At 54.3% G+C, this 12,923-nt stretch overlaps 1 protein-coding gene across 1 annotated transcript; it reads left to right on the top strand.

Moving 5' to 3' along the window:
- The first annotated feature begins 6,405 nt into the window (after positions 1-6,405).
- KRT83 (keratin 83) lies at positions 6,406-12,526 on the top strand. The gene is made up of 9 exons (XM_045873388.2): positions 6,406-6,789; positions 8,416-8,624; positions 9,265-9,325; positions 9,456-9,551; positions 10,148-10,312; positions 10,562-10,687; positions 10,927-11,147; positions 11,839-11,870; positions 12,339-12,526. Exons 1-9 carry the CDS (start codon positions 6,406-6,408, stop codon positions 12,524-12,526), a joined length of 1,482 nt encoding a protein of 493 aa, XP_045729344.2.
- Positions 12,527-12,923: the final 397 nt, after the last annotated feature.

The raw sequence follows: 12,923 nt of genomic DNA on the forward strand, positions 1-12,923 counted from the left end.
AAGCTACTCTCTTGCTCCTCTGTTCCCTTCGTTTCGTACCCCTCCCGCCCCTTCCCCAGCACAGGCAATGCGTGTGATGTCCTCACATACGCGCTCACGCCTGGAAAGGACACAGCAGTGTTTGGGGAGTGTGTCTGTTTTATCTCCCGACACGGTATGGTGTCCACAGGTTCTCACTCGACACTATGTCGTCTATAAGTACGACATCGGCTCTGTGCCTTCTAACTGCCTTGATTTGCGTTCACCCTCTTCTCCCTGTCTCCGTCTAGTCTGTCACCTGGCTTGCCCCAGCTTCCTCCTGCTGCACACAACGCCACCAGGAATTGTCTCCTCCTTGCAGGAGAACGGCTTTCAGGAGAGGAGCTGGGGCTCACAGGGTTTCCACCTGCCTAAATACACTGCATAACGCTGTGCTGCATCCCAGAACACCTTCCCACCCCCCACCCCCCATGAACAGGACCCCACCCTCCCACCCCACCCCCCGTGTACGGGACCCCACCTTCCCTCCCACCCCCCATGCACGGGACCCCACCTTCCCTCCCACCCCCCATGCATGGGACCCCACCTTCCCTCCCACCCCCCCATGCACGGGACCCCACCTTCCCACCCCCCCATGCACGAGACCCCACCTTCCCACCCCCCCATGCACGGGACCCCACCTTCCCTCCCACCCCCCATGCACGGGACCCCAACTTCCCTCCCACCCCCCCGTGCACAGGACCCCACCTTCCCTCCCACCCCGTGAACGGGACCCCACCTTCCCATCCCCCGTGGAAGGGGTCCCCATCCCCCCAGCTGCTCACCCACAGTCGGTAGCACCCACGGTCTGATCTTCGCCATTCCGATGATAAAAAGACACCTCACAGTTCTAGTCTGCAGCTTCTAAGAACTGGTGGGACTCATCCCCACCTCACGTGCTTGTTGGCCACTTGGTCTTTCCGTTGGCAGAGCTGGCTGTGCAGACTTCAGCTAGCTTTCCGCTGGGTCTTCTGCAATTCTCTTGCTGTGCTATAGGAGTTCCTCGCATATGGTAGACGCTGCGCTTTTCCCAGGCTGTCGACTGTCCGTTCCTGTTTTCTCTTTCAGTGAACTGGAATTCTTCATTTTGATGTGTTCGTGTCAATCCATTTTCTTCTTTACCTTGTGGTTTTGGCTTGTGGCATTTGCTTGAGAATTCTTTCCCCGGCCCTAAGTTACAAGAAAGTTCTCTCACACATTCTTCTGTTTGCGTTATAGTTTTATGGTTCCTGTCCAGGCCTTCCGTTTGTCGGGGGATCTCCCATGGGATATGGTACAGACTAGACTCCAGCTCTCCACTTTCCATGCAGTGAGTCTGCTTTTACCCATCTCGCCAACTGAATAAATGGCCCTTTGCTTGTTGTCACGACCTTTATCAAATACCAAATTTACCTTTCATTAAAGGGGCTGTTTTGAGCTCTCTATCCTGTTCCAGGGGCCCTTTTACTCGTCCCTGTGTAAGTACCACACTTTTTTATTACTGTGGCTCTCTGATCCTCAGCTATTCTCTTCAATTACCTTTCTCACAACGGACTTTATGATAAGTGGATTTTATTTTTTCATATAAATTTTAGACTGACTTTATCAAGTCCCTCAAAAGAAACCCAGCTCAAATTTTTATTGAGTTTGCCTTGTACTTATAAATTAACTTAGAGGGAATTTGTATCTTCGGAAGATCAGGTCAAATTATTCCTGAATATGATATAATTCCACTTAATCAGATGTTCTTGTATGTTTTTCTCATAATAGAGTCTTACATTGCTCTCCACAAGGATCTTGTGAATACTTTGTTGTTATACCGTAAATACTTCATTGTTTTTATCACTCTTGGGAATGGTATCTTCATTTTTCTGTTTCTTTTCTAAGTGATTGTCACCGATCCAGAAAAACACTTGGGATTGCTGTAGGTTGACCTTGTAACCGGCTGCTCATCTCATCTTGTTATTTCGACAGCATACCAGTTGATTTTGTTTGGTCTCCTATGTAGCTGTGCAAACAATAGTTCTTGTCTCATACTTATGCATATTTATCTTCTGAGCCAGGAATTCTAGTATGTTAAGCACAGCATTGACAATAGGCATCCTTGTCCTTCTCCCGGCTTTATGAGAGTGTACCCGAAGCTCATCCTTTAGGTGGGACACTCCCCAAGCTCCCTCGGTGCTCATCCTCTGCCCTTTGAACATTCCTGGGTTCTTCTGCCGTCCTCGGCCTGGTGCTGCCTCCACCTTTCTGACTTCCCCCAAGCCCTTTCCGTCTTTCAAAGCCCAGCTCAAGGCTGGCCTTTCCCATAGTCCCCCAGGTTGCACCGGCTCACAGAGAGCTCCTGCTGAGCCCCCAAGACAAGACACACTCTGTCCATTGACAGTTCTTCATGAACTGCCCTGAAAAACTACTCTACTATCCATTAGACTCGTGCCTATTTACTGATCTACCTGACTAAGCAGTCAGCTCCCTGAGGACAGGGATGTCTATTAAACTCCTCTTTATACCCGGAGGTACAGAGTACTTGTGTAGTAAATGGTTCTGGAGCCCACGAAGCTGCCACATTTCATCAGCTCCGGCTCACAGGCTTGTGTGCTGTGAGTTCAAGGCCAGAAGGCACAGCTAGAGGCAAGAAGGTTGGAGAACAAAGGCAAGCAAAGGCCCAGGGGATGCCCCACCCCGGGGAGGAGGCCAGTGCGCACTCAGCCTCAGCCTCCCCTGTGCTTTCAGATCCCCCACCTCGCTGCATCTTCATGGGGCCCCAGGAGGCTAATATTTCAATGCTCGCTTTGCAGATGACAAGACAAGTTGAGCAGAAATGAACTAACTTGTCACACAGCTAGTGGATGTCATTTGCGTCCACACTTCCTGACTCCCAAGTCCTACTAGTTCACGGAAGCAGCCTCCCCACAGAAATAACACTTCCACAGCCAGGCAAGCAACAGCCAGGCACAACCCAGGCCAGGTTAGTCCCCCTGGACCCATGAATCCCACCTCCAGGAATCTGTTAAAGAAATTAGTGGAGATGTGCATCAAGATATATCTTACAAACTTTCATCACGGAGTTGTTTATCAAAACTCCATTAAGAAGGGACAGGGGCACCCAAGTGGCTCAGTCCATTGAGCATCCAACTCTTGACTCTGGGTGTCGGCTCAGGTCATGATCTCAGGGTCCTGGGATCAAGCCCCACGTCGAACTCCACGCTCAGTGGGGAGTCTGCCTGAGGATTCTCTCTCTCCATCTCCCTCCTCTCGTGCTCGCTCTCTCTATATATAAAATAAATAAATCTTTTTAAAAATCTATTAAGAAGGGACAAAAATTAAAAGGCCCATCAATATGAAGGCAAAAAGAAATGGCAAGAGCATCATTGGGTCAGCAGCGTGGTGGACAGGCAGGTGCCCACCAGAAAACCACCATTATGAATAAGGCCAAGTGGCACTTGCAACCCCAGGGAGGTAGGCAGGAAGCTAAGGACCAGAACGATAGGGCAAGCAGTCACTCCAGGCAACAGGGACGAGGCAGCCCCCGGACCGACCCAGAGCAGCTGTGTGAAGGGCAGGCTCAGGGCACAGGCCTAGGCGACCGAACCAGCCTGGGGCTCAACCGGAGTCTTTACAGCCCACGGTTGGGGTGGAAACCAATCCAGCCTGGAGCCCGGGTGGAAGGAAGCAGCCTATTGGGCTGCAGTCCCTTTGTCAGCTTCCTGTCTAAGTCAGTTTTCAAGGGCTCACCCAGTTTGCCATTCTCTTTGTTCTCAGCCACTTACAAATAGGTGCTCTAATTAAGGCTTTCTGATGTGGCCATGATTGCCTTGTAAAGCTGCTGGGCTGTGTTCTGCTTACCAAGAATGGCACTGCCCAACCCGTGCACACCGTCCCTTTGCAAGGCCCTGAGGACCCAAGACCAGTCATCTTGTTAGTATGGGGTGAAGGTGGGGGAGGCACCTGCCCCTCTAGGCACCCACTGAATCCTCCCAACAGCCCACCAGGGCATGGATGGCCATGCATATTGTACAGCTAAGGAGACTGAGGAAACAGGACTTGCCCAGGGTGACAAAGCTAGTCAGTGTCCGAGCCAGGCTTCAAGTCACACCTTTCTATCTCTGGAGTCCACACTACCATCATCTCCCAATCAGGATGGGGCCTGGGCATGCTCATGGTGCCCCCAACCCAGGAAAGTGGCTATGTCTACACAGAGACCCTCAGTGAAGCGTGCAACTCGATACTGAGCCCACTGGGTTGTGACAGATGAGCAGGGTCAGAGGACAGAGGTGCAATGACCAGCAGGGTAACAGAGAAATGTTTCCTGGAAGATTCACCACCTCGCATCCCTCAGCATTTTACCAAGAAATAAATCCCACATAATCCTTGGACACGCAATGAGAACCTTCCAGGTGCTCAGCAGTCCCAGCTGAAACAAAAGGAGTGAAAGAACTGGTGCTTTCTTGGCTGTCTGGCAGATGTGTGACCCAACAAACACTCAGCCATGCCTCCCGCAGAAGTGCTCCAATATCCCACCGGCCTCTCAGCAGGAATCAGCCCCTCCCTCACCCCCTGGCCTTGCATTCTTGGGTGTCTCCCACCCCGGAAGTCCCTATCCCACAGCCCATACCCACAGAGCTCCCACTCCACACATAAGAATCTGTGAAAATTTATTCATAGGGCCCAAGTGGAGGGGCTGAAAGTATCCCCTGCCCTCACAGAAAGGACGGACCCTCCCTCACCCTGGGACGTAAGTGGCTCACTCACCCTGAGAGGAGTAAAGAAGGCAAAAGGTGAAGCCCAGGGAGGGTGTATGGAGGGCTATTTTTAGCCCAGATTGGGTCAGCATCTGCTTGTGCCTGGTTAGTAAACAGGTCCGTCGAAGGAGTCATCCTTAAGTACAAAGGCAGTCAAGAGACTTGCTCTTGGAAGGGTTTACTGGCTTAGATCTGTGGGTTCGAGACACCTCCTGGGACTAGGTCCCATTGTCCACCCACCAAAGCCATCACTGGTCCTAAACCAAAGGGATGAAGGGGAAAATCATGGGAGCTTGGCTGTCAGGACAACCACACGAGCTCCCCACCTGCTCTTGCAGCATGGATCCTCAGAGGGGAGGAAGCAATGTCATTTCAAACACTGGTGACCTCCCTCCCCTCATCTCCAGCACCTCTCATCCTTCCTGGTGGGTGCGTACACACCAGTATTCTACATTCAGTTTCCCTGCTGGGAAACTAAAGGACCCACACATCTCCATATGAGATCCCGACTCAACCTAGGCATCTTGAGACCTTCTCTCCACCTGTGGCTTCTCCCCCTTGCCCACTGGCCAAATGTTGGTGCCCCTATGTGCATGCCACCCTCTCCTACCTCCAAACTCCTCAGGTCTCGGCTGGATTCCCAGAACCCAGCCATGCACAGTTGGCACATGGTAAGAATTTTCTGAATGAATGAGAGAATGCATGATTACATAGTCTAGCCTCCAAATCAGAGCCAGACTCCTTTCTCATCTGCTCCCAACCCTATCCCCACCCGACCCCAGTCCTACTTCAACCCACCTCCAAGTAGTGTTCCCTGATTCATCTCTGTAGCTCTGGGTTATTCCACACTCCCGATCCTGCCCCCACCGCCCCGCCCGCCCGCCCCAGTCTCCCAGCAACGAGGCCCAGAACTCTGGAGAATAGCCCTGGTTATCTCGTGAACTCTCTGACTCAGTTTCTCCCATGTCCCATCTAGCATCCCATGGCTAGTCTTCCTAGGAATACCCAAAGAGACTATGCTCCCTCCCAAATCTCTACCCCCACTGGCATCCCTGACTAGGCTCTGGGTAGGAACAGGCCAGGAGAAGCTGACATTGACAGTGGGGAAAGGGACATGCTTTAGAGAGACAGAGGAAGACAGAGAAGCCTCCTAGAACAACAGGTTTTTTTGGGACATAGCCCGCTGGTTGGGACTGGCTAGACATCCACCCTGAGTTCAGGCCACGGGTCTGGGGCCCATAGCTCGGTGATGCCCCTTCCAGAAAAGGATTCTGAGAGCAGGCTCCACCCCAGGTCACTACCTCCATTCGCAGTAGTCGGAACGTGGAGGCCAACTGATGCTTCCAGGACCCCTTCCCTTTCTCTGCTTCCAGCAGCAATGGGAGGGGGAGAGGCAATGAGGAAGCTTGTTAATAGCTTTGAAGATGAAACAGGCCTGTGGCTGCGGATTGTTGACAGAGCCACCCTGAAGAGGCAAGCTGGGTTGGCTCTTAAGAGGCCGGGATGATGCCAAGCCAATAAAATGCATCTGTTGCCACTCTGCTGCACCTTTTAATGCCGGCCGCCCCTGCTGCATAAAAGGGCCTGCCACAGCCCAGGGAGCACAAGCCTCGGACTCCGTCCTCAGCCAGCTTCGCCACCGTCCAGACACCTTCCTACCTCCAACATGACCTGTGGCTTCAGCTCCGTGGGCTGTGGATTCAGCCCCAGGAACTTCAGCTGCATGTCGGCCTGCGGGCCCCGGCCCGGCCGCTGCTGCATCACGGCCGCCCCCTACCGCGGCGTCTCCTGCTACCGCGGCCTCACCGGGGGCTTCGGCAGCCGCAGCGTCTGCGGCGGCTTCCGCACCGGCTCCTGCGGCCGCAGCTTCGGCTACCGCTCCGGCGGCGTGTGCGGGCCCAGCCCGCCCTGCATCACCAGCGTGTCGGTCAACGAGAGCCTCCTCACGCCCCTCAACCTGGAGATCGACCCCAACGCGCAGTGCGTGAAGCACGAGGAGAAGGAGCAGATCAAGTACCTCAACAGCAGGTTCGCTGCCTTCATCGACAAGGTGAGTGTCCTTGATCACACCCTTCCTGAATCCTTCCATGCTTAGGACTCAGGCTGGGCTCGGAGGAGGGAGTCAGAGGCCGGCATTTATTTGCCCATAGAAGGCCCCAGTCCAGTCCAAAAGGAGAAGCATTCATACCTCTAGGACCACAGACAGAAAGACAAGAATATGATCAGGACCTGCCAATCTGACGGGGAAGACAAACTGAAAACCCATTAAGCATGAAGTAGAGGCAGAAACTTTGGTGCTGAGAGCTAACATCTCTTCATGAGCACAGGGCTGCCATGTGGGTAGTCAATGCATTTGAAGTCAAATAGCTGTTGACATGGGGAGGTGGTGCTCTCTGTGTCAAGGACAGGTCTGTGGGTGTAATACTGGAAGACTGCTTGGAATGCCATAGATCACACAAAGCTGTTTCTCTGCCAGATGGTTCCTTGGCTTCTGAGCAGGGGCCAGAGCGCTTGGTCCAAGTCTGGGGCTCGGGATCCAGGGATGAACAATAGCTACAGTCCCCACTCTCTGGGCCTTGCGAGGAGGCAGGCAGCATATGGTCTAGACACAGTGTAAGCCATCTGCCCTTGTCAGGGTCTGGTTCAACTCTGCAGCCATTTCCCCACTGAATTCAGTGGCAGTGGCACGAGGGGACCAGGGAGAAGACTTCAACTAGGAAGCGGTTCGGGGGCTGGCAAGGGCTCTCTCTCTCTCCAGAGCCAAGCTTGAAAGAAGTTACATTAAAGAGATACCCACGAGGAAGGACCAAAAAAAGTCTGGAACTCTTAACAACATGAAACACCAAGGATGGTCTAGGAAAGGATTCACCAGGGTTGAGGCAGGGTTTCTAGACAAGGGGATCTGAATGGGGACATGGGCCAGCCTTGTGGCAGGGAGATGGACATGCAATTTTCCTGGGACCCACTAGTCTATCATTATTACAGCGAGAGAAGAGCCCCTGTGGAGCAGAAGGTCAGAGTTTGAGTCTTTGCTCTGTCACTGTGAGCTCTCAGGCAGTCAGGTTAACATCCCTGCGCCTTCAATTCTACACCCATAAAATGAAAGGGCTGGAGCATAAAGCATGCCTGCACTAATATCCCAGGTGACTATTATTCTAATTGCTTTGTTGTTGTAAGGTTTATTAATTGGCACAGACTTCATTTTTCACCTTTTGCAGTCTGCCTTTCTAAAAAGGTCGGCCCACTCATCTGCATGCTGACAATCACACCTGACTTGGTACAGTAGCTGTCCAGCACGCAGGCGCCCTTTCATGCCAGGGCTCATTAAACCTTCTTAGTGAGACGAGCATTAACCTCCCACTTCTCAAGGGGGTGACACACTGTGCCCAAGGACATGTTACTAACAAGCAGCAGCAGAATCTGGACTCAGCGTAGTTTAGCCCTTTCTGTGGCACCAGATAATTGCCTAGACAAGACTGTAGTGAGCTCTCAGGAAGGACTTCCAGATCACCCGATTAAGCCCTGGTGTGGTTTTGACAGAACACCTGCCAGGGAGGACTCTGGGTCTGAGAGTTGGGGACCTGCAGGTCCTGGTGCAGGGACGCCCCCACCCTCCCCCACCTCTTGCCCCTGATCCTGTAAGAAGGGATTCTCAGGCTCTGCCTCTGGGCGGCAGGTGCGCTTCCTGGAACAGCAGAACAAGCTGCTGGAGACCAAGTGGCAGTTCTACCAGAACCGCAAGTGCTGCGAGAGCAACCTGGAGCCCCTGTTCGAGGGCTACATCGAGACCCTGAGGCGGGAGGCCGAGTGCGTGGAGGCCGACAGCGGGAGGCTGGCCTCGGAGCTCAACCACGTGCAGGAAGTGATGGAGGGCTACAAGAAGAAGTGAGTGCTAGAAGGCACTGGCTCAGGAAAGGGCTTGAAGGAAGCTCCCAGCACAGGAGCATGGCTGGGTCTGTGGCTGGGACTCTGCCTGAGGATGGGGAAGAACCTGCACTCTCTTACCTTCCTCAAGGCCCACAGCCCCCCAGGTGGCCAGCTTCTTTCAATAACACTCTCAGCCATGAACTTCCCAGGCCACCATACTCCCTGCCTCTGGCTCTGAGCTGGCCTGCTCACAGAGCAAGGGGAAGTGGCAGGCTTGACTCCTGTTGGCTGAGCCCAGGAGGGGAAAATGCAGACCTGGGTGAGAAAAACAGGCACCTCTCCCTCCCCCACCCTCTGCACACGCGCGCGCGCGCGCGCGCACACACACACACACACACGCATGCGCATGCTAAACTTCCAGATCCTGCCTTCCCATCCGCACTGAGAAGCTCAGGGGTGATGTGAGAGTGGGTATTTCAGCTCTCCGGGGTATCTCAGTAGGCCTGGACAGGCAGCCTCATTTGGTCCTGCCCCACTTCTTTTGGAGGCAAGGGGACGAGCAGGGAGAGGGTCTAGGGATCAAGCTCATTTGCATGCATGCTTCGTGGCCAAGTTGAGAGCTGCTCAGGCAAGGTCCTGTCCTTCCTGCCCACTTCAGGTATGAAGAAGAAGTCGCACTTCGGGCCACAGCAGAGAACGAGTTTGTGGCTCTAAAGAAGGTGAGTGCCCGAGGCCCAGCCCCACCCTGTGTCCCTGGCCACCCCATCCTCACTGCCCCACCACACTACAGCCAAGCCCTCACAGTGCCCTGAGGACAGCTGGCCTCATAGCCCCTTGAACCCCACACAGGAGGTGGACTGCGCCTACCTCCGGAAGTCAGACCTGGAGGCCAATGTCGAGGCCCTGACCGAGGAGATCGACTTCCTGCGGCGCCTGTATGAGGAGGTGAGGGGGCTCTCAGCCATGGTGGGCATCCCCAACCCCCTGCCCAGGCCCCCGGAGGCCTGCTGACATGGGGACCCGGGCTCGAGGCTGGAGGGTTACAGGGGAGCAAGGAGAGAGAAGAAGGGAGGCAGAGGAGCGGAGAACTGAAAGGGGCAAGAAAGTGCAATCCCTGGGACAGCTGTGCCTTGGGAAAGCAAAGCAAAGCCCACACAAAGCATCACACAGCCTCAAACCGCTTTCTCTGGCAGCCAACAGACTTCCTTCCTGGGGTTGGGCCAGGAGAATGTGAACCGGGCCTGATGCAGGGTCTGGACCCCTAGGAAGCACCCACAGCATGCTGGTAGGGAGACGCAGCCTAGGCTCACCTGGGCCTAAATATCCCAGAAGCAAGCATTTGAAAAGTGGTTGTGTCTCCCTCTAAAAGGAATTAAACTTATCTGTACATAAAGTCATACAATTTCATCAGAGAATGATCTGCTCCACACATGAGACTTCGGCTCCAAATAGGCTAAAGAGATTATAGGCATCAGCATCTGCATGTGAAGAAAAGCCCAGATAATGTGCTGCTTCTTCTTCCCCTACTCCCACCCCCACAGGAGATCCGTGTTCTCCATGCCCACATCTCAGACACCTCGGTCATCGTCAAGATGGACAACAGCCGGGACCTGAACATGGACAGCATTGTGGCCGAGATCAAGGCTCAGTACGACGACATCGCCAGCCGCAGCCGGGCTGAGGCCGAGTCCTGGTACCGCAGCAAGGTGAGGGGCATAGGACACCTGCCTCCTAGACATGGCAGTGGCAGGGAATCCAGGTATATAATAACAATCCCTCTTTTGTCTGGGGATTCTGACCCCTACGATGGTAACAGAAGGGCAGACAGCTCTGGGCAGGGCTGCCACGTATGGTTGCACAGGCTGAGCACTGTACAACTTACCAATCATCTGTGGTGTCTGAATGGGTGGGAAACTGCAATCTGAGCCTCAGGAGCATCTCTGCTTCCCCCCCAGTGTGAGGAGATGAAGGCCACGGTGATCCGGCATGGGGAGACCCTGCGCCGCACCAAGGAGGAGATCAATGAGCTCAACCGCATGATCCAGAGGCTGACGGCCGAGGTTGAGAATGCCAAGTGCCAGGTAAGTGTTGCCTGGGGCCTCTTCAGGGTCACACAGGCAGTATGTGTCCCCAGTGGATCTCACCATTCATGCTCCAGCCCATTTGCATGACTAAAGTCCTTGGTTGTAGTCCCTTGGGGGTACCTGGCTGATGACGGGGAGAGGCCTGTTCTTGGGGGAGGGGAGAGACTGGACACATCCAGGAAATGGACGGAGAGACCCAGGACAATAACCCACTTTGTTCTCCTCTGGGCCCCCAGAACTCCAAGCTGGAGGCCGCAGTGACCCAGGCTGAGCAGCAGGGCGAGGCGGCTCTGAGCGATGCCCGCTGCAAGCTGGCTGAGCTGGAGGCCGCCCTGCAGAAGGCCAAGCAGGACATGGCTTGCCTGGTCAAGGAGTACCAGGAGGTGATGAACTCCAAGCTGGGCCTGGACATCGAGATTGCCACCTACAGGCGGCTGCTGGAGGGCGAAGAACAGAGGTGGGGCCCAACCCAGCTGCCCCAGGAATTATACTTGCATAGATCTGCCCACCTTTGATTCCTCCATATTCTAGTCAGTCCTTAGAACTGACCCCAAGCTAGACTCTGGGGTCTTGAAATCCCAGATCTCAAAAGACTGGAACTTGGACATAGCATACAGAGAAAAAAAATGAAGGCCAGTGTCACTGTGAGGTCTAGAGTCACAGAGACCCAGGTCCTTGCTAGGATAGAACCTGGACACCCACTCTCTCAGTTAGAAGACCCTCAAGTTATTCCATCCCCAAATCTTGCAAGATAAACTCCCTGCCTGGTTTCTAGGAGGTCACCTTGCCCAAGGGTAGAATTGCTGGCCAAACTGTGACCCTAGCCTCATGTGACTGCCCAAGAGGACTTTCCTCTTCCTAAAGCTGAACCTATCCAAGTATGCCACGTATGGTTGTTCAGGCTGTGTACTGTACAAAGACAACCAGCTGAGGAGCAAATCAGAGCTGAAATCCAGCCCATAGTCTGCTTGCCAAAGAGTGTGGCCTGGCATTGCAGCAACTGCCAGAAAGGTACTTTTTAAAAGTTATACAAAGGCATAAATATAGGCCAGAAATGCACCTGAGATGATCCATTCCAGTACAGAGGAAATTTGAGGATCTCATTCTGACTTCTTTCTCTTCCCCTTTCTTACCTTTTCCCCACTCAGGCTGTGTGAAGGTGTTGGAGCTGTGAATGTCTGTAAGTATCCTGAGCCCTGAAAAGGAAAATTTTATGTTGGGTCACAAGAATTTTCTGGCTATGAGTGTATAGAAACACTGGGAGGAGCGTTTATAATAATTCCCCCAGTAAATGGGAGTAGGTTGGTCACGCAGCAGGAGAGACTGAGTTTAGCTCACAGGAAGAACTGGACAGCATAAAGGGGGTTGGGGAGGGGAAAGAATAACAGGTCACTGCAGGAAGGAACCTGAGCTGTCAAGTTGATGCCCGGAAAGAGGAAGGGACTTGCCCAAGGTCACAAACAGAACTAATCTCAGAACCCGGGGCTCCTGGCTCTCAGGCTAAGGTTCCTTCCATGCCTTCAGAACTACAGCTGAAGGCCCTTTGTGTCCTTCCCGGGAGGCTTAGGCAGAGCAGGGAGGCCAAAGGAAGGGGCCCGGATGGGGTGGCCACCAGTCGGACCTCCTGACTCTGCCCTTGTTTCTACAGGTGTCAGCAGCTCCCGGGGCGGGGTGGTCTGCGGGGACCTCTGCGTGTCCGGCTCACGGCCGGTGACCGGCAGCGTGTGCAGCGCCCCCTGCAGCGGGAACGTGGCGGTGAGCACGGGCATGTGCGCGCCCTGCGGCCAGCTCAACACCACCTGTGGAGGGGGATCCTGCAGCCTGGGGCGATGTTAGGCAGCCCCAAGAGAGAGCCAGAGATGCCCCTTCTGCCTGCCAGACGCGCCACCGTCCCCACCTCCAGCTGAGAAGCGCGGTGCCTCAGTAGCTCTTGCCCTCGTGCTCTGAGAATACACCACGCGTCTCCTTCCCACCAGCCACGCCTCTGCTCACCTTGTCCTACCGGAAGCGGCCCCTGCCTGGGCCTGGACCCTCCCCTTCCGCTGTGTTAGCCTCTGGTCCCCCCCACGGAGAAGGGCTCGCCCTCCCTGGAAGGGGGCACTGCTGGGTGCCGCCACGCCTCTCTGGTCTCTTGTCCCCTGTTTTCCCAATAAACTGGGGGACCCACTTTCTGTGCTGTGATGCCTTGTTTTCTTGGAGTGAGCCCCTGTCCACCGACCGCTGAGCACCACGG

This window comes from Mirounga angustirostris, unplaced genomic scaffold (genome assembly GCF_029215605.1).
Source record: "Mirounga angustirostris isolate CCGP_5_RB_7025 unplaced genomic scaffold, mMirAng1.0.hap1 SCAF_5, whole genome shotgun sequence".
Classification (NCBI taxonomy): domain Eukaryota; kingdom Metazoa; phylum Chordata; class Mammalia; order Carnivora; family Phocidae; genus Mirounga; species Mirounga angustirostris.

What these genes read in the sequence shown, in the direction of transcription:
- KRT83 (XM_045873388.2), top strand. Translation starts at nt 6,406, where the DNA reads ATGACCTGTGGCTTCAGCTCCGTGGGCTGTGGATTCAGCCCCAGGAAC. An exon ending in AGTCCTGGTACCGCAGCAAG is followed by an intron (nt 10,313 to 10,561) that starts GTGAGGGGCATA and finishes CTTCCCCCCCAG; the next exon opens with TGTGAGGAGATGAAGGCCAC. An exon ending in TGTTGGAGCTGTGAATGTCT is followed by an intron (nt 11,871 to 12,338) that starts GTAAGTATCCTG and finishes TTGTTTCTACAG; the next exon opens with GTGTCAGCAGCTCCCGGGGC.